At 29.6% G+C, this 21,861-nt stretch overlaps 1 protein-coding gene across 1 annotated transcript in view; it reads right to left on the reverse strand.

The window, feature by feature from the left end:
- Positions 1-891, reverse strand: part of LOC129964131 (tetratricopeptide repeat protein 39B-like) — a 98,934-nt gene extending 98,043 nt beyond the window's left edge. Inside the window, exon 1 of the mRNA XM_056078822.1 lies at positions 713-891. Within this exon, the coding sequence (XP_055934797.1) occupies positions 713-745 (33 nt within the window). The 5' untranslated portion in view covers positions 746-891. The remainder of the gene's footprint in view (positions 1-712) is intronic.
- Between the last annotated feature and the right edge of the window lie 20,970 nt (positions 892-21,861).

The raw sequence follows: 21,861 nt of genomic DNA on the forward strand, positions 1-21,861 counted from the left end.
TTGAAATGTCATTTTAAATTATTTGATGAAAAGTTATTCTAAAGTATAAGAAAAATGTAATTTTTCTTATCATTTTGATAAAATGTATATTAAAAAATTATGATTGTTATATGAAATTATGATTATGATTGTTATGTCTATTGTTTTAATTAATAATAGCTTAAGGAAGTAGATAAAAATTTCACCGAAATTCTTTTTTACCAAAATAGCGTATTCCATATATCCACTTGATAGTTTTTGGTCCTTAAGTGATATATTCTTTAAAACAGGAAACTTTTTTTCAATATATGCAAATTTTACAGATATAATGGAAATATTTGTACATTTTTTTAGTAATTATTCTGCAAACATATGTTATCTTTAATACTTTTTCACATTTTGTTTACATAGAAGAAAAATCAAGTAAAAAGTTTCATCTAATATTAACGTAACGAAATGGAATTTAATTTCAATAAGATTTAATAGAAAATAGAAATTAATACGATTTATTAACTTTTTATGAACAGAAGAAATATTATGATAAAAAAATAACTGCCTTACATACACGCATTTTCTCCCAAATAATCACTTAATAAAGTTTTCTTAACTCTTAAAAGTAATACAAGATAAATAATAATTCCACCCTAAATATTAATTAACAAATATATTAAAATAATTAATTTTATGTACTTTTATTACAGAAACCAATTATTAAAATTAAATAAATCCATACCTTGGGATCATTTAAATCTTCTTTCGTATCCATGGTATCCGTTTCGAAGCTTCTCTGAACGGTGTCTGAAGAAGACTCTCTGGAGAAAACGATGGTCCCAAGCGTGAATACTTTCGTGCTGCCACCTGCCGGCAGTAGTGTAAAGCAGTGACCCGTGGCTGCCCGGCTATGCTCCAAAAACCTCCAACTTAGCGACTGCAAGGGAGGGAAAGGAGAAACTCGCTTTTATTCTATAAGTTTATCCAATGAGGTACTTTCGTTTCAGCATCAAACAAAAGATGTACCGTAAACTCAGCGTTTTTATGAATTTCTGACATGGAAACGAACATGTACTTAATAATACTGAACAAAGGATCGTAGCTCACTGTTTGATGCCATTTGTTTTGCTGAAAAAATACCCCACTTTTTCACGATGTTTAATAACATGTCGCAAATTGCAGATTTTATTAATTAAAAACCTTTTTCGAAATTAGAATTTGAAAAAGAATATAAATGTGGTCCTTGTTTGGAAACTAACTCGTCTTCATGGTGCAATTGTAAACACAAGAAAAAAAATTCTAAGAACTTAATTTTTAATTTCTTTTATAAATTAAAAAAAATAATCTTTCCTTTTTGTTTACATATTTTACCGTTGTTTTTTTCTTTTTTCCTTATTAATTTATATCATTCATTCGCAGAATCTAAATTGTGAGTTTTGTTAAATTAGCACATCTTTTTATATTATTTTCTCGTAAGCATAGTACAGAGAAAATATAGTAATCGCCAAAAAAATTGGAACTCGAGATTTTGTCGAATCTCCAAATTTTAGATTTCTATAAGCTCCAAAAATACATTTTTTGAAAACATCCGTCCGTCTGTCTGTGATAAAGATAACTCAAAAACGCTTTGAGCTAGATGGTTGAAATTTGGTATACGGTCTTTGCATCAAATTTTCAGATTTCTATCAAATTTTGGGCAAAATTTGTTCAGAAATAGTCCATCTGCCCGGCTGTTCGAATATAAAACGAGCGAACGAATTACGAAACGAAGAGAGCTAGACAGATTAAATTCGGTACACATATCTAACATCATATTGTAGATACCTGTCAAATTTTGAACCCAATCCAACTATGCGTTGACTGTCTGTCGGTCTGTACTTTTAGAAGTGTGTAAACGCGACAGTTCAAAAACGCAAAGACTTAAATATATCAAATTTGGTATGGGAGTTTGTGACTACAAGTGCAGTTTTGTATCAAATCTTTGTTTCAATCAATTGAGAAAAACGTGCCTAAAGCACAAATTCGATTTTTATTTATTATCAACGCATGCCAGGGATTAATAGCCAAAACACTCGCCAAGGATGACAAGATAGATCCAGTAAAAACGCTAAATTCACGCCTAAAGTTAATATTTAGTAACTATTGTACGCCAATATAATGTAAGGTTCCCTTGCCATGACAAATTTATAAGAGAGTATGCAAGAAAGTTTTTAGGAGACCACTCGCGTTGATTATTAAAGCTAAGTCTCTGCTACAAGGAGCAGAACAATTAGCCGAGCTCCTGCATAAAAAAGAGAAGGTCATGGATTTGAGACTTTACCTTAACTAAGTTGGAATTAAACGAAACGTCATTTCATTAATGACGTTATATCCATCAAAATCAAATTCGTTAATATAAAAATCTGGAGAAAAGAGTTCCTGCTCAGATGCTATCTTCATCATCTGACAAAAATTTTAAATTATAGTGTCCTTCCCCAAATAATCTTAATTCAATTTAAAATTTAACATTTAACTACAACAAGCGGGAATGGCCACCCCATACCTTTCTCGCATACTCTCTAATAAAGGGGTTATGCGTGACTGGTATATAATAGCTAGGAAATATTCACATTTGGCGTGACTTTAGTATTTTTACCTTGGCGAGCTTTTGGCGATTTTTCCCTGTCATTTGGTTAATAGCATCCTAAAATTGAATCTATGTATTAGACGCGTTTTTCACAACCATTGAAACAAAAATTTGACACAAAACTATATTTGTAGTCATAAAAAGCCATAACAAATTCGCTTTTTTTAAGCCATTCCATTTTTGAGTTGCCTCGCTACGTGTTTCTGAAAATGAAACCTGACAGACAGTCAGCCTCTTGTCGGATTTGGCGCAAACTTTTATACGCTATAGACGCTAAATATGTGTATCGAATTTTATTTCTCTATCTGTTTTCGTTTTGCAGTTATCGAGTTAATATATATTCGAACAGCAGGATAGACAAACTTCCTTTGAACAGAGTCTGTTCAAATATTTGATAGAAATCTACAGATTTTGTGTAAAAGACCGTTTACCAAATTTCATCCGCTCAGTTCAAATAATTTTTGAGTTATCTTTATCACAGATAGACAGAAAAAAAATTGGTTTTTCGAACTCAGGGGAAAACGTGGTGATTCGTCAAAATCTCGAATACGAATTTTGTTGACGATTACAATACTTTCTCTATACTAAATATTGAAAAAAATAAAAAGGGAAATTAGAAGACAGATGAATCAGACAATTACATTTTTAATGGCGCTATGATATCATGAGAATCAGGATCCCTATTAGAAAGGTTCAATTAATAGATGAAAAACAATAAAAACAGAATGGCTTTAATGCTTGCCAGTTAGACGAAATCATAGACATGAAATTATATCTAACCAATTTCACCGAAATTAAATATAACAAATATCTCCGGCGAAGCTGCTGATCGCCAAGTGGGAATAATAAATTTAAAAAATTAAAATTAAATGTACGATCGCAAATTTCAAGTTATCATGTGAGAACATTATTATTTTTCAAGCCATTATTTGTCTTAATTAATTTAAGTCATTAACCAGTTTAAACGGGTGTGAAACAATCACGAGACTTCTCTATCGGTCTCTATCCCTCTCTCTCTCTCTCTCTCTCTCTCTCTCTCTCTATATATATATATATATATATATATATATATATATATATATATATATATATATATAATGATAATTTTTTTAAACTTTCATTTTCAATTTTTCTAGCTGGCAAACAAAGTTTTGGAGCTCGACTGATTTTGAGGTGAAATAACAGCTATGATGTCAGAGTTCAACGTCAACCTTTAAAAGAAGCATACGTAATAATAATGCAATACTGGTAAAAGCAGATAAAAAAAATATATGCGATTAAAAGATGATGACGAAAACTGCCATTACTCATTGCCCACGCGATTTCGAGCTTCAAAACCTCCTAACCAACATAACATCATGTTCTCACATGATAATAAATAAAATTTTAATTGGCCATTACAATACTTTTTCTATATTACATATACAAGAAAGTACAAACAGAACAAAGAAATATTCAAATGAAACTATTCAAAGTATTGTAATATTGAAAGAGGTGTCATTTTCGCTAACAGTGATTCGATATTAGAATAACCGACCCAAAACTATCTAATCAAATGAACTGAATTTAAAATAAACCCTAATGCACACGTTAGAGCATAGGTTCCCAAAGTGGTCCAGGTGGACCCTCAAGGGTCCATAGGGGACCACATGGGGGTCCACGTAGACGTGAAAAGAAAACAGGGGTTCACAAGTTGTAAGTGGGGGTCCACAAAAAATTTTCTGGTTTTCATAATAAAGAACAAAAATTTTGGCTTGGATTTACTTATCACCGTAGGCAGGTAGTATCATTCACTAGGTAGGTACTCAAAAATATTCGAGACTCAGTTCAAACACAGAATTGAATAGAACAATATGTAATAGATAAAATTCAATGACGTTAACTTGCAGTTACAAGGGGACAGCCTCAATTTAATAAAAACAAAGAGTGTAATTCCGGCTTTTCTTGGTAAATTGAAATTAATGAAGCAAAATATTAGTCGGTGCGAATTCTCCCAGTTTCCGCACTTTTCACAGATAGAATGTCTTGATGAGGATATTCAGACATACTCTCAACATTTAAATACCCTGCGTGATGACTTCAAAAATAGATTTGAAGATATTCTGACGATGGAAATACCACCATGGATCATAACCCCATTTGATGAAACGGAGGAGGCGAATGTGGTATTACAAGAGGAACTACTTGAGCTCGGCACCAAAGAGGAACTGAAGGTGAAATTTAAAAAAGGCTATCAAACATTTTGGCTGCAGGCAGAAATCCCCGAAAAATATCCTGGGCTGTGGGAAATTGCGAGAAAATTTTTGATAGCATTTCCCTCGTCATATCTTGTCGAAAGACGTTTTAGTGCCGTTACCAACCGATTAACAAAAAAAAGGAGCAGGTTGAACATTACAGAACGGGGAGATGTGAGATTACTTCTTACAAAACTGAAGCCAAATATTGATAATTTGCTGTCAATTCATCAAGTACATCCGTCTCATTAAAAGTATGACTATTTTTTATTGTTGATTTACATTTCAGAGTTCATTGTTGACTGTTTGTAATAATAAATGTTTTTAATTTTGTATAACCACAAGTATTATTTTAATAAATAGGACACAAGAAAATGTGCTACTTTTTTTTTCTTCTTAACACCCCCAATTTAGGGTGATATTTTTTAGGAGTTTTGGGAATACAGTAGAAATGTAGCAGCAGGGGGTCTACCGAAAATAGTAAAACTTTGAAAGTGGTTAACGAGAAAAAAAAGTTTGGGAACCTCTGCTTTAGAGCATAAAACAATATAAAATCCTTTTCCTTATTTCAGAGGAGTGGGCATGAAATGACCCATCAAGTCAAGAATGTTAAAATCCGCTTTTCTCATTCTGTATAATGAGATTATGCTGATAGCTCAGATGCAAATCATACACTGATCAAATCATAACGCTGATAATCAAGGTCATGGGTAACTTATGAAAAGTGAACAATAGTATCGATGCTCTGCAACCTTTGGGGGATGGCGTGGGAGGTTTTAAAACTTATTTTCAGGTGTTTTCGAATAATTTAATATTTTGTCTACTTTACAAAGGCATTTTTCAATATTTTATGTATGGTTTTTTTTTTTAGTATTTTTCATGCCGCAAATCAGTGTGACTCATTTTTACTTTTGTGTATGAAATATAGAGAACGTAGGTACTTTAAACCTTTAAAAAAAAAAAAAAAAATCGAATTCGAGATTTTAAAGAATCTCCACGTTTCAAACATCTCCGAGTTCGAAAAACATATTTTTGGCGTTATATCTCTTTGTCAGTGAAGACGGTAGCTAAAACATACTTTGAATTAGACGGCTGAAATTTGGTGTATGGAATTACGATCAAATTTGTAGATTTCTATCATATTTTGAACGAAATCTAATCATAGGAAGTCTGACTACCTGCCCTTTCGATTCCAATATGAACTCGCTAATTTCAAAGAGCAAAGCGCTATGTAAATAAAATTTGGTACACATATTTAGAGTCCGAAAAAATGATTCTTATTAAATTTTGAATCAAATTACTGAGATGGTTGAAAGCCTGTCTATACTTTCGCTTGAATGTAAGCTCAATAACTCATATACGGAATGACTTTGTGGTGAAAGCTTATAAGCCAGTTAACAGCTAAGCTACCCGAGGAATTGCTTTTGTATCGTGGTCATGTTACTGGGCTGCGAACCACAAGGTCCCAGGTTTTATCCTCGCTCATTCCAATCCACCACATTGGTGACCTCGGACGATGATCCTTCAATCTTCGTACAGCTGTTGTGGCGCCATCTACCCACAGTAAACCGAAGTCGTCACATTCACTTGGCGCAGAAACACAAAAAGACCGCAGCAACCCAAAGTCGTCAGACACTTGACGCAGCAACAGCATCAGCAACCACTCACCCACACACGCTCACCCACCATAACGCTTGGCGCTACTCAAATGGGTACAGGCGCATTAAAATCAACAGCCATATCGTTCGCCTCACCTCCGACTCACTGGAGGGTGAGTCTGTGGTGAAAGCTTATAAGTCAGTTGACAGCTACGATATCTGAACAATTGCTTTTGTATCGTGGTCATGTTATTGGGCTGCGAACCACAAGGTCCCAGGTTCTATCCTCCCCCATACCAATTCGCCACAACTTAAATCAATGAACTTCGGCATATTATCTTACGGTTACAACTATAATTCCGTGTCAGGTTTTGGTTCCTTTCAAAAAAGGCATTTAATATAGATATTCATACGATACATTCGGTAAAAAAAATTAGATTCCTTCCAAAGGTCTATATTTCGTAATTGCAATTCGCCAATGCCATGCAAGACATTAGCGGTCTTATCCAAAGTCCATACTTTTATACGAGGGGGGGGGATAAGACTTTGATGAGAGAAAAGTTTTTAGGAGACCACTCCTGCTTTTTCAGAGCAGCTGATTGATTCAGAATTTAATAGATCTAGCAAACTAAAATATTTAAATTATGGCCAAAATATATAAATTATATATAAATAATTTTATGCTTTGCTAAAATTTTGTATAAAATAAAACTTTTAATTTAATTTTTTTATACGTGAAATATTAAAGTCAGCTCTTATGATGATAATCCGATAACAAAATTATTTTGCTATTTTAGCTTGCTACAGGATTTGAAATTTAACATTTACCAACATAAATTAAAATCAGTAAACAATCTGGTATTGGAAGTTGTGAAGGGGAAAGAAAGGATCCGAAATTTCCATCGTCTAAAGGCTCATATAGGATTTTAATTCCCTATGATCAAAATAGCATTCAGTGTTTATTTAATAGGATCTTCATACCTCTGACGGTCCTACTAGAAATCCTACTCCGAATATAATCAGTTTTCACAGATACCCTCCACAAACCAGGATGAACCAGAATCGCTAGATTTGGAGGGGGACACGAGGGGGAAAAGGACATAAAATTTGCCTCCAAATACTCTACACCGTTTCGAGAGATTCAGGGTCAAGATTTATGGACTCTGTTTCCCTTTATACGAGGGATTTGCGAATAGATGCTGTGTTCAAGGCCTAGGCCATGTGACCTTTCAGAATTTCTTGAACATAAACTGCTTTATTTTACGTTCCATGCGGGTTTTAGATATTATATCACTTGACGATAAGAAGAAATGAGATATTATTCCAAGATCTGCGCTAAAAGAATTGTAAGATACTCTATGTACTGAATAATGTTAGTGAACGATGTTTAATTTATTTATTTCTATATTATTATTTTAATAAAACTTTATTTTATTGACTTTAAATATTGCACTCTCATCGTTGTCTTGAATTCAGGATAAATAGATCTTTGTTCATAGCAAAGTAGAATGTGTATGTATGCATTCATTTGTGTGTATACTCTTTTGGCGCTTTGCAGATCATTCCCTTTCAGTCAGAATTATTAAATTTGGCGCCAATGTATTTCAGAAGATAGAAATGCGCATTTTAAAGTGATTTTATTTAAACTAATTAACAATTTTGCAAGAGTTTAAATTTTTTCATAAAAAAAGATTTTAATATCTTTTTTAAAATCCAAAAAATTATCTTTTTAATTATATTTATTTAGTTCTTGTACATTTTTTTTTCTGAAATTTAATATTTTTATTCATTTTATTTTATTTTGCATAAGTTTGGACAACATATTTCATTTCTGTAATCAAATTCAACCAGTTTTCATTGTTTCATTCAATGAATCGTCTAATGTTTATTCACTGTTGAAAGCTATAGAAGAAAAATTCTGTTTATCACATGTGCAATTTACGTGAGGAATAAGAAAGAGAAAGTCGAGCATCATGAAAGGCAATGTGCAATTAGAAGATACTTAACTTGGTCAAATACATTTTTAATAATAGGTTAGAGTCAAAAGCGATTTGGCCAATGAACTAGGAAGGATCAAGTACATAATAAACAGAACAGATAAAAGATTATTAAAACAACAAGACTTAAATTTTTATCATAATTTGACGCTTAAAAGCATTTAATGATGGAAATCATTGATCATCAAATTATGCATGAGATTTCATAGAAATTAAAGCCTATTCTCGGCGAATAGCTAAAGACTGCAAATAAATTAATAAAAATAAATTGCTAAAAAAACAACAGCTGTAGTAATGTTCCCAAAACATTCTTGCAACATGCAACATTTGCCCTCCCATCCCCGCATAAAAATGGTATACTTACAAATGCTTCCCCTCCCCCTTTCTTTCAGTTTCGCACTTGAGCATTTTGTGTTCAGCATAATGCAAAAATCCGAGTATGCATTGTGAACATTTTTTCTGATCAATGAAATCCAAATTTGACATCAAACTACAATCTTAATAATAAGATGTCATGACAAACTTTATTTATTTACTAGTTACTTTATTTTTGGCGACTAATTGTTTCAGCGGCGTTATTACTTTTATTTAATTTTAGTGAAATCGTTTGGACCTAACTTCATTTCCATCATTCCATCAAATTGCCAAATCTTAAAGTCGCATTATTTTAATTGTCTTTCATCTGTTCATTGTACACATGAACCTTTCTAATAATAAAACCAAACTCAAAATATCATATGGCCATTAAAAATGTTAATGCCCGATTCATCAATCGTCTGTCTTTCCTGATATTGTAACTTCACTTTTCTCTTCGTTTTGTAAACTTTGTAAACTGCACAGACTTTAAACATAATCCTTTTTCCCCCTTTCTTCTTTTCTTTTCTTTCTTTCTTTCTTTTTTTTTCAAGTTTTCAATAATGGAATAAAATCGAGCTATTAAATGCATGATGAAGTAATGAAAACTCTTTAAATTTCTGGGAAACCAAATATTTGTGGAAATTAAATTATGTAGCACCTCTTTTTCCCCTTATGTAGAGAGTGTCTCCTAGTGGCGTTTTACAAAAACAAGCAGTTGAACGGGAGACCTGCATCCTGAGGTTGACTTTTTCCCATGCGCAACCCTGGCGCTAACGTCGACTGCTTTCGGCTGGAACCGGTGGAATCCCTCCACCATACTGTTTTCTTTAACTTACTTGTCTATGTGTATTTGTAAATTGTGTAGTGTAGCTGTGTTTGTGTAGATTAAAAATATTATATTTAAAACCGGACAGTTCATTAGAAAATCGCAACACATCCACTATAGATCTAGAATTCCAACAATTCCTGGATTTCATTTGGTGTGATTTTTACGAGAAATTACGTGCACACTCTAAGGTGTAAGTAATGAATATAAAATCCATTGAATGATAGATGATTCTCGATTCCAAAACAATATCCAATATCACTAATTATATAATTCGGCACTAAAAAATATTTACTTTTATATATAAAACGTTGATTTTTTTTACAAATATGCAATCCAAATCGCAACACACTCACTATAAAAATAGTTGTTGTTTTTTTTAAATTATCGAAATTTGGAAAAAAATTTGCATGATTATTAAATTTTCATCATTAAATAGACAACTTTTTTAAATTTTGAAATGACATAAAATTGATTTGTGTGCAATATTTTCGAAAGTTGCCGCAAAACAATACCAAAATTCTGCTTAATTTTTTAGTTAATTAATTTAGTTCATTCTAATTAAAAATTTTTAAAAATCACACCAAGATGCACATTTTCATCTTTTATTTTGTAGCTGTTGGTCAGACGAGCCTGCCTATTGAACGAAAACCAGCACTTACAAAAAACATTCATCTTTATTATTAGAGAAAAAATCATCGCTTTTTTTAGCTATTATGTTTGAATGCATGCAAATATATATACGAATGGACTAACATATTTACAGATTTGATTCAAAATTTGATGTAATCTAAACACTGGGTACTTAAATTGATTAGAACTACCTATTCTTTACGTTTTGTACTCGGATAGACAACTATTCATTGACAATCTTCCCATGAATAGATTTCATTTAACATTAATTAAAAACAATGTAGAAATTCCCTATAAAGACTACATACCAGATTTCATTAAATCAGTTCAAAATGTTTTGGAGTTACTTTCTTCACAAACACATAGATAAAGAATTTTAAAAATGTGTTTTTCGGACTCCGATCTCAAACTTGAAGATTCGATCAAATTTCGAGTTTGCTTTTTTTGACTATTTTTTTTTTCTTTGCAAACTTCGTAAAGTTGAAAATGAAAATAATTATTTTTCAATCATAATAAAGTTCTTCGTTTTAATGCTTGAAAATGAAGCAGATTAAGAAGCAGGAAATTCAAATCAAGTCTGAAAACATAAGTACTGGTTTTCTGTTTACTTTCGGATTATCATACAGCAGCATTTTCATGTAGATAAATCTACGCTACTCGCTAAGATATTTTTCTAGTCCATCACCGCTAGTAGGTACCGGATTCTCGAAGGCTCAGATTTCAGATGAATCTTACAAAGCGGAATATAGAATTTTGTGAATCTTTCAGCAGGTGTGTTTCAAAAACCGTAAATGATTTTCATCTGACCATAACGTGTTGCATGAATATGGGCAAATTATTCTTTTATTATTACGAATATCTAAAAAAAAAAAAAAAAAAAAAAAAAAAACTTCGATCAGTAGTTTTTTTTCTTTCTGAAATTGTGTTTTAATCTGAAAAAATATTTAGATACCAATCACATATTGATTACATATGAATATTTTTCAACCTTACCTACATATGAATTGGTCTTTTAAATAATCATAAATGCACTTAGTTTAACAAAATTATTCGAAAAAATCTGCTACATTACAGTATTCATTTTACAGTTTATCTATTATCACTTAGACTTTTAAGTTCACATTCAGTTTTACCATAGTGAAATCGGTTCGATATGATTTGCCAACATGAGAACAAATAGAAAAAAACTCCAATAGTTATAATATATATATATATATATATATGTGTGTGTGTGTGTGTGTGTGTGTGTGTGTGTGTGTGTGTGTGTGTGTGTGTGTGTGTGTGTGTGTGTGTGAGTAAAATAACGGTTTTTCAGCAAAGTCACCGATATAGATAAACTTAAAAAAGCAAAAACATCATTTCATTTTTCTTATAGATAGAGAATTTTTCCTGTTAAATTAAAATATTATCATCAGCAGCACATTACATTATTAACCGAAATCTTCACCTCTGTCAACATTTTTCAGATATAAAATTTTAATTTTGATAAGGGCTGGGAAAATAGAAAAAAATAAACCGAATTTTATAAAGTAGCATATAGTTCCCAATTAAGCGAAATATTGATTAAATTTTGCTTTCTTGCATACGAAGTAGGCAAAGAGAAAGTATTGTAATCGTCCAAAAGTTCCAACTCGAAATTTTGTCGAATCTCCACGTTTCAAACCACGCTGAGTTCGAAAAACATATTTTTGGTCTATTTCTTTGTCTGTGAAGACGGTAGCTCAAAAATACTTTGAATTAGACGGCTGAAATTCGGTATATGAAATTATGACCAAATTTGTAGATTTCTATCAAGTTTTGAACGAAATTCAGTCATAAGTAGTGTTACTGCCTGGCCATTCGATTACAAGTCTTTATCTGTTCGTCTGTTTATTTGTGAACACGGTAACTCAAAATCTCTCAGATGCTTTAAGCTAGACATATGAACTTTAGACTAAATTTGTAAATTTCCACCAATTTTTGAGCAAAACTATTGAAAGGAAGTTTGTCTGACCGCTCAAATACAAGATAATTCGATAGTTTCAAAGTTTAAAGAGCTAGATAAATGAAATTTAGTACATAGCTTTAGCATCTAAAATGCAATTTCTTAATCAAATTTTGAATTATTCAATTGGAATATTTTGTATATATTTAAAACTTCATACTAGATATGCAGCAAAAAAAGAGTGGTATAAGTTATCATATCTGTTTGATGTCATTCGTATTTCTGGAAGAGTTCACATTAAACACTTGTAACTGTGTTAAAGTTCCCAACGTCATTTCTTGATTTCCGATGAACAATAAGGTTGTACTTTGTTCTGTCCCTTTTAATATCCCTACAAATGTGGGATATCTGTATCTATTGGCAACAGCGAGGACCGAAGTCGCAACGTTTGGGTCCGTAGCTAAGTAACATGACCACTAGACAAAAGTGATCACTCCTGTCCAGAGGTTGTTATCTAGTTTATAAAGCTTCCCCACATATTCACTAATGAACAACGCCTTGTAGTTATAATCTCAAATATGCATATCTTTATGTTCATGATATCTTTTCTCAAACCATGTTTAATCCCAAAATTGAGAAAATTTCTAATGGAAGTCTATAATTCTAATGTAAAAACCTCATAACAAATTTCATCGTTCTAACTATTTGAGTTTCCTAGGTCTTGTGTGCACAGACAGACAAAATCCCAAAAATGATTGCTTTTTAGGACTCGAGGTGGTTTGAAATGTGTAAAGTTATCAAAATTTCATGATCGAATTTTTTTATATTTACAATACTTTTATTTTGTATAATTAGTATACGAGAAATTAACAAAGTAAGATCATAATATAAGTGGACTGATGGATTCTTATTTTATCGGATAAAAAATAACAACAGAATTTATGTATTTATTACTCTGTTAAGTGTTTGAAATTGTTATTTCTATTAACTTTTTACGAAACTAATTGTTTTGCAATTTGCAAAAAAAAATTTTACAATCTAATAATACACAATAATTTATTTCGAGTGCCTACGCCAGGAATTTTATTTTATTTTGAATAGTTTTTAGAAATTCGATACTTTCATGGTAATAGCATAAACATGCAAATAATACATATAATTAAAACTAAATTTGATGCTTGCACAATGATTGATTTCTGCTGCACACACAAGAATTACTCAATTAAAAAGCAGTAATGGGAGGAGGATTATCATTATTGAATAATTTAGACCAAAATTTTTAAACCGTTCTCCCAGAAAATCATTGTTTTTTTTTTTTTTTTTTTTTTGTATGACTAATAATGGTTATGCAAATTCAGCTACTGTTGAATGGCAAAGTCATTTCGCTCACTTGTATTTATAGTCCAGTGAATCATATTTTGGTATGGAAAAATAAGTCACAAAAATTTTATCTGTTTAAGTTATTGAGCTGTTTTTTTTTTTTTTTTCAAATACAGTTTTTAATTTTCATCCGGATGTGAACGGAGTGGAATTTGATCATCGGTTTTTCGTTTTAAATAAAAAAAAATATTTATCTGAGAAAGAAAATTTAAACTAAAAAAAGTTGTAGATAATAAAAAGATCTATAAAATGAGTTATCAGAATTTTATAATAGTTTAATTTGGTCAGAAATAATTTTTAAAAAGAAAAATTTATAAAAAAAATCTTTTTTTAAAACTTGGACGACATTTTTGGATTCTACTTAATTTGTTTTTAAATAAATAAATGTATATTTTATTGTACACGCACATGACTCTTCCATAATTTCATTTTAAAGTTCAAAATTTTGCATTGTGATAAATAAGAAACTTGAATTTCTCTTATATATAGATATATATGGTACACGTGAAAACGCAGGCAATCGAGATCCAGAGCTGTTAGGCTTTAAAGCCAAAAATCAATAAACTTAAGACGGTTATTTTCTTTTTTTTTCCAAATATTTTTCAGCACATACAATTCAAATATTGAGGAGCGAAATTATTTTCATTCTTGGATGTACTTATAAATATAAGCAATTATTTTCATGAATGAAAAAATAAAAATTACCGCCAAATCTCAATGATTGGCATTCACCTTAAATCAGTTTTGAAATCAGTGACTGCAAACAATGTCCCTCGAAGCATGAAAAATAATATCAAAAATGTATGATGGTGTTTGCATGTGTGGGAAGGGATCAGTTACCTTTGATGATTTAACTAGAGGTCATAAACTTTCATGTGACATAAAAAACGGCGAACACGCATTGGGTTGGAGAACCTTGCTGTGCTCCCGCTCCTCCTAGATATCATACAGTTTTTAAGATTTTTTTCAAAATTAGGGTGAAGATTTGATAACCATTAATGACATATCAAGGGGTCATAAGCTTTCATATTAAATAAAAATTGGCAATATCGGGCAGGTTTCTGCAACAGGAGAACAGGTTCTTCAGGTCCCCCCCCCCTTTCTAATATTAAATATATAGATAATCTGTATGATTTCGGACATTATTTTTTTAGTTCAAGAAAATCGAAACATTTAAAAACATGACCAACAAATTTTACATACAGCAAGTTCTGCAGATGGCATCTTTGAATATGAGAAGTTAGTTCGAGACGCATATATTCAGTTACCTACGATGATTTTTTTTTTCTTTTTCTTCGACCGTCATTGGCAAGTCCCAATTTTCTGCTACTTAAGAGATTCTGTTGTAAAAGTAACATGATATCCTTTAGCTGCGTCAGGTAGAAAGGTATTTTTAATTTCATCATTGGTCTGTAAAAATATTTGCTCAGGTGTCGTCTAGGATTTTATTAATTTATCCTTTCATCAAATAACCATTCACATTATTCGTAGATTTTTATATCTGTCGTCTTTTACAGAATATTTATAGGTACAACACAGTTTCGTCGTGTTATGAAATATTAAGAACAAAATTTGTGTTGAATTCTATTAAAAAAAAGCAGTTTAAAACAACAAATGTCTTCAGAGTCACATTGTCTGGTGTTTGACCATTTAGTAACAAAGATGTCGAAATAATGCAACTCGAAAGATGATTTCGCCATGGATGATTTAATAAAATGTGGTCTATTTTTTCTTTCATAATTAGATAATTTAGTCAGCGATTCTAAGAATATTAGCTTTAAAGCAGTTATACACACTAGAAGACTGATTTAAAAATTTAAGGAAAAATATTTCAACAGTTATATAACACTGAAGTGATTGTTCGTTTTACGAAATATTGCTTAGTAAAATATTTTGTGTTTTAGATAAGCGAAGTCGCAGTCGAAGAAGCAATGGAAAATAATTACGGAATTATCCGTTAGGAACAAAGGTGACAGAAATTTACAAGGAGTTGAGTTTATTTTATTATTATACTTATTATTCACAAATAGGACGAATATTTCAAAACTGAAATTCATGCACATTTTAGTTTCTAGTAAAAATAAATATCTAGTAAAAAAAAAAATCTATGTTTCTTTTTTTACAGCTAAAATTTCGTTTTTTATTAACTTTCTTGAAATATTTCCTAATTCTTTTTTATATTCTGATTAGATAAATGCAATTTGTAAGTATAATCTGCTGTTAAACCACGGAGTTACAAAGCAGTATAACAATCTTTTTTATTTAAATATCGAGCAGCGATTCATTGTTGCTCATTCAATACAAGTGAAGTTTTTGCTTTAAACTCACAAACAATCTGCAAAAAAAAAAAAAAAAAAACCATTGGAATTTTCGAATAAAAATTAGAAAGATAATGTGCAAAGATAAAAATATGTTATTCACTACTTTGCAAGTGTCTGCTCTAAGCCAGCGGAAGTGTGTGTCCTCAACTGCCTCAAAGATTCAAATATGCATTCACTTCAGAGATGTCTTCAACTCTGAACATATAATGGAAGTAGGGGTATTGAGGAAGGCAATGATTCCTTCAAAGTCAGGATAAATCTGATGGAACTTTAGAGTGTGGCTACTCAATAGATAACCGTAGTATGTATAATCGTCCACGGTCTCTGCAATGCTAGCAGAAATTAAAAATATTCCTCGACCATTTGGTCTACTTCATTATTGGATGTGAAAATCCCAATATCTGTTTTGGTTTTAAATAAATCGGCCAGATTTTTTAAAGGTGTAAATTGACTAATTTATCATGTGTAAACAGAGCGAAACATGAATAAAAATTAGTTATGGAATGTTAAACTTGACATTTTATTTACGTTTTCTTTATTGTTTGCTTTTAGCAAAGGCCAATGAGCTTAGGAATACGAATTTTTTTAAAAATTTGTATTTATGCTGATTTATTATATTCTCACTTCAAGACTAGTTAGAAGCTATTGCTAATATTTTATTTCAGCATTTAATTTTATTTTGCATTCTGCTGAATGCATTTTTTTTTTTTTTGTTCGTGGATCGCAATTTCTTTTAAAGCGATTTTAATAATTAGTTTGATTTGAGTATTTATGAACATTATCGAGAAAAGATTCTACTGCAAGAAAACAGTAGGTAGTAAAGGATTAGTTTAGTTATATTAGCGTCCCGTTTTAAAGCAACACTAGGGCTATTTTGGCACGAACCTCGTAATTTTCCAACGAGGAATCCAACAAATGGACCTCGACACGTTAAGACCAATTGCAGTAGAATTTATAGACATAAAATCAAAAAAGCGCAATCACGATTTAGTCTCAAAAGCTAAATGAGATTAAAATAAATAAAAACTAGTCAATACATACACAAAAGCAATAATAAAAAGATCCCCACAAATTGCTAATGAATACAAAAGAATTTTCAATGGAAGGGATTTCCTTAGCTTGTTTTTAAGTAATATACTTTTAAATAATTCATATTTTTTAATGTGAATTTGTCAAGCAGTCGAATTTTTTTTCTCAGGTATCTTAAATTTTTTATAAGGATTCCTTTTAATGCTTAAATATCTCAGAAATAGTTGTAGGTTAAATATAATTCTTAAAAATTAATGAGAAAGGTTTTGGTAATATATGGTTTCTATACAAATCCTGATCTAAAAAAAGAATTTAAAACAATGCATCCTGTATAATATTGCAGTCAGATTGGACATAGAAGTACAAAGGGTTAAGTCATTGTCTGGAATTTAATTTAATAAATTTAAAGTCAAAATCAATTTTTATAAAAAAAAATTTAAAAAAATTGTATCTTTATCTATTATGTGTGATTAATTTTGAAGACCTTCAATTGCAGACTAGATTGGCGTATAATGCATTCAATCAATGAAGCAATGACTCTCCCTCCCCCTTCTTTTTTTTTTTAAGTCTTCGAACACATTAGAAGTGAATTGCACTAATTTTCAAGATTTATTCACAATAATTATATTCAAAGCAATAAATACTATTTATTTATTAAAATTACTTTATAAATCCTTTAGTTTTTGCATTTTTAATATATATATATATATATATATATATATATATATATATATATATATATATATATATATATATATAATGCTTATATATATATATATAATGCAAAATGAAGCTGCATTTGTTAATCGTCATTTGACAATAGCTCGCAACTTTGGATTGTTTACATACTTGAGTAAATTTAAAACTTCAATGCTATTTTTTTTTTTTTTAGCAGGATTATACAAATGGTTTTTTATTTCGGGCAATTTGAATTATAAATCGAAATCATCGAGAAAAAAAATTAATGCAATTGAAAGTGTTAAATCATTCATAAGATCTAGTCGGAATGAGTGGTACAAAAAGTTTTAATACACGGAGTAAAATTTCCGAACTAGAAAAGCAACATCAATTTTCATCGACAGTTAATTTTGCCTCTTTGAAGCATAATTAACCACTCAGAATGCTCTAATAATATGACATTTTTTATAATGTAGTTTATCAAACCTAACTGAGATGGTTAAATTAATCTTATAAATACTGCCGTCTTCGGCGATTATTTCGATATTATTAGCAATATGTCGACCAATTTTGATGTAATACATCTTATTAAAAAAAAAGAAAGAAAAATTGAATTTTGATTTCTAAACATTTAAAAATTATATATTTTTGCCTTCTAACATATTAGAAATTTTATCTATCCGAAAATCAGTCATTTGCCATTAGAAAATTTTAATTTTAGAAATTAAATTATTTAGTTTTTAGTAATTGCAAAAAAATTAATGTTAGTAATTCATGCAATTTAAATAATTTATCTTTACTTTTAATAATGAATGTATTTACATTACATTCATCTTATTACTAGCAGAAATACATAATGGTATATCAAGGGAGTGAAGAAAGATCAGATCAAGCAGATTCCAAAGAAATTTCAATATTATCTTTGAGGCACCAATAGGGGGTGAGCAAAACCAACAGGGGGTATAACATCTTAGTTGTATAAATTTGTTATAGTTTCTATTATTCTTTTATAAAGATAGCTTATTTAAAATATATTATTTATTTCAACTTTTTCTTGCTGTATTTAATATAAAACTAGCTTTTTCAAATGCACATTTTTTAATAAATAATTTGTGTGTGTGTGTGTGTCTAATGGTTTCATCCACTTCAAATTATCCAAATTCTGTTGTTGCAACAAATAACTTACATGCAATTATTTAATACAGAATGGATCTTAAAATAATTCTTCAAGAGTCTAAATGCTTAATCTTCACAGCAGCAATTTAGATGCAAACATAAAAAAAGAACTAAAGTTCCATTTTTTAAATAATATTTATTTATCTAAACTAATATCCTAGAAGTGCAAATTTTATGTACATACTGCAAATACATTTTTTTAAATTCATAATATCAGAAAAATGCACCAGAAAAGAATGAATAAACTTCAGATTTTTTTTTTTTACAATAAATTTCATTGAATACTTTAGAACAAAAATAAAGTCATTAAAGTAAATTAACAATGCAGAGATAGATTAAAAATAAGAAATAAAATTTGATTCATCAACATATCACATTTTAGTGAGAAATGTATGATGATATATCACCATCAGCAAATAATATATTATGATACATCATCAGCAAAAACAATAAGCATGCATTTTTTAAAATTGCAATTCAATGTGATTGATCTATTTAGATAAAAATCAGATCACACTGGTGGATAAATCAAATAAATTGCAACCTACTCTCTTTAAAAAATGAAAATTTCCTTTATAGCAAACATAATGAAAACAATACATATTTCAAACAGTAAAAAGAAGAAAAACAAAATCCATGATTTGAAAAGAGCTTCTCTCTGCCCTGTTACTCTACAAATAGCATGAAAAATTAGTTTAAATTTTTTAAATAAAATTTATCAATAAAATCACATAAAAATTTAGATTAAAATTTATTTTCAGAGAAACGTGAGAACTACTATAAAATAATTTTAAACCAAGATCAGATAACAAGGATGATACCTGATATGACATTTCCCTCTCCAAATTTTCACACCAGAACATGTATGAAAATATGTACTGAGAAGAATATGTTTGATCTCCATCAAAATGTGCCAAACATATTATACCCATATATATGAGGGCTTTTCAGTGAAACTGGAATCTAAATCTTGCACTCCCAAAGAGAAAATTTTGCAACAAAGTTATTATTGAAGATTAATCAAAAGCCCTGAGATAATAGTTAAAAAAACGGTTTAAATATTCTAAACTCAATTTTAGAAAAACTTCTTAACTATCCATATCAAAACAGATCATTCAGCAGAATATTATTACTACTTAATCATTTCCAAAACGTATTTTACATTAAAAAGGTATAAAAGTACATACTAAAAGCAACAAAATCTGCTTGCAAGCATCTATGTCACAATATCTACAGCATATATGAGAATACAATGACAAATATTTAAAAGCTAAATACAAATTCATATGCAGATGAATATATACAACTGTATCACTTACACATTCACTTGAGATTAAAAATTCTCACAACCTGGTATACAAAAGAATTAAAAATTATATTAAATTCTTTAGAAATGTCATTTTTAGAGATACCAATTGATGTTTCATGATTTAAAAAAAAAAATGTTCTTTTTAATGTAGTTTTTATTTTATATTCTGAACAGCTGGGTATGAAAATATGCATTAATAATCTTACAATAAGTGTTTGATACAGGAATATATTTTGTTTCGACATTTAGCACCCAGATAAAAATATGGAATGCAAAACTGGCACCATAAGAAAAAAAAAAAAAAGATTCAGCAGGGGGGGGAAAAAACTTTTTAGGTGGCAACATCAAAAATGCAAAAAACAAAGACAAACTAAATAAACAACATTTTTACAAAATTGATACCATCTTAGCAAAAATTATCAAACGATATCTTCACATCACTACAAAAATCCCTAAAGTCTCTCTTTATGTCACTGATCTTTTTTCCCAGAAAATCAGTGTTGCACGTTACAAAAACACACTGAAAGTCTTCTACACAAATTGTCCGTGTAGTAAACAATAAATAACAGTTTAATATTCTAAAATAAATTAGATATGTTAAAAAATTGTATAGAGAAAGATGAAAAGTATATTTACATGAAAAATACAATGAAATATAAAATAAATAACAGAGTAACTTCAGACCAATTACTAAAATAATACATTGCAATGAAATATTTTACAATTTTCTTTTATTCTGTATGGGGAAAGAATATGAGTAAATAATAATTTCAATAAATTATACTAATTTATAAAGGCACAAGGAAATGTAACAAATCTTCAAATTATAACAGAAAAAAAAAGGCAAGAAGTAACACCTGTAAAAAGTTACAGTTTGAAATGTTAAATCTTAAAAGTATAAAAAAAAGACCAGAAGAAAGCAAGGAAAAGTGAAACAGACTGTCTTGGTCAGCAAGATTTAAATTGGGTCTACAATAACTATAATAATTTCTAAATCAAATTTTAAATGACGAGTTAATACAGGAACTCATACAATTGGAAAAGAACTTAAAAGTAAACATTTACAACATAATAAAATTTTAAAAGATATATGCAAAAGTACATTGCATGAAAACTTACATAGGAAGGCACCTTTATTTGGAGAGTATCTAATATAAAATAAAATATATAGTGAACTGATTTGCGCTTTCAAATATAATTTTTAAATTAAATTACTTTATCAGTATGTATATTTTTAATTATTAATGATCAGATTACTTTTCACATCTTTATCACAGAGCAAAAGCTCATATATTATAATTTAATTTTGTTGAAATCCCCCACTGGAATTCATTCATGGTGCAATGTCCAAAAGCAAAATGGTTTCTAAGATAAGCAATGTGTTTCAATAGTCATATTTAAAAGCTCTTTAAAATTTAAGTATATTTTATTATTATTATTTTGAGGATTCACAGATTTGTTTTTATTTCCAAAGTTTCCCCCAACATTATTTATTTAACAATAATGTCATTTATTTAACATTTAATAAAACTTAGCAGTCAGAATGTATTCTGGAATTGTCCAATAAATTTTTTTATATACAACTTTTTGCATTGTGAGCAACAATATTTAATATTTTTTGTGATTAATTACTAAATAAAAAATATGTTTAGCAAATAAATTAAATTTTCAAATGAATCTTATATTTATATAGAAATGCATTTTTAATGATAAATATTAAGATTCATTGCATTTTAATAACTTCCAATATCAGACATGACAGAAGCTAGAAACAAGAAAAAAAAAAAAAAAGCTGAATTTCAT

This window comes from Argiope bruennichi, chromosome 3 (assembly GCF_947563725.1).
Source record: "Argiope bruennichi chromosome 3, qqArgBrue1.1, whole genome shotgun sequence".
NCBI classification, from domain to species: domain Eukaryota; kingdom Metazoa; phylum Arthropoda; class Arachnida; order Araneae; family Araneidae; genus Argiope; species Argiope bruennichi.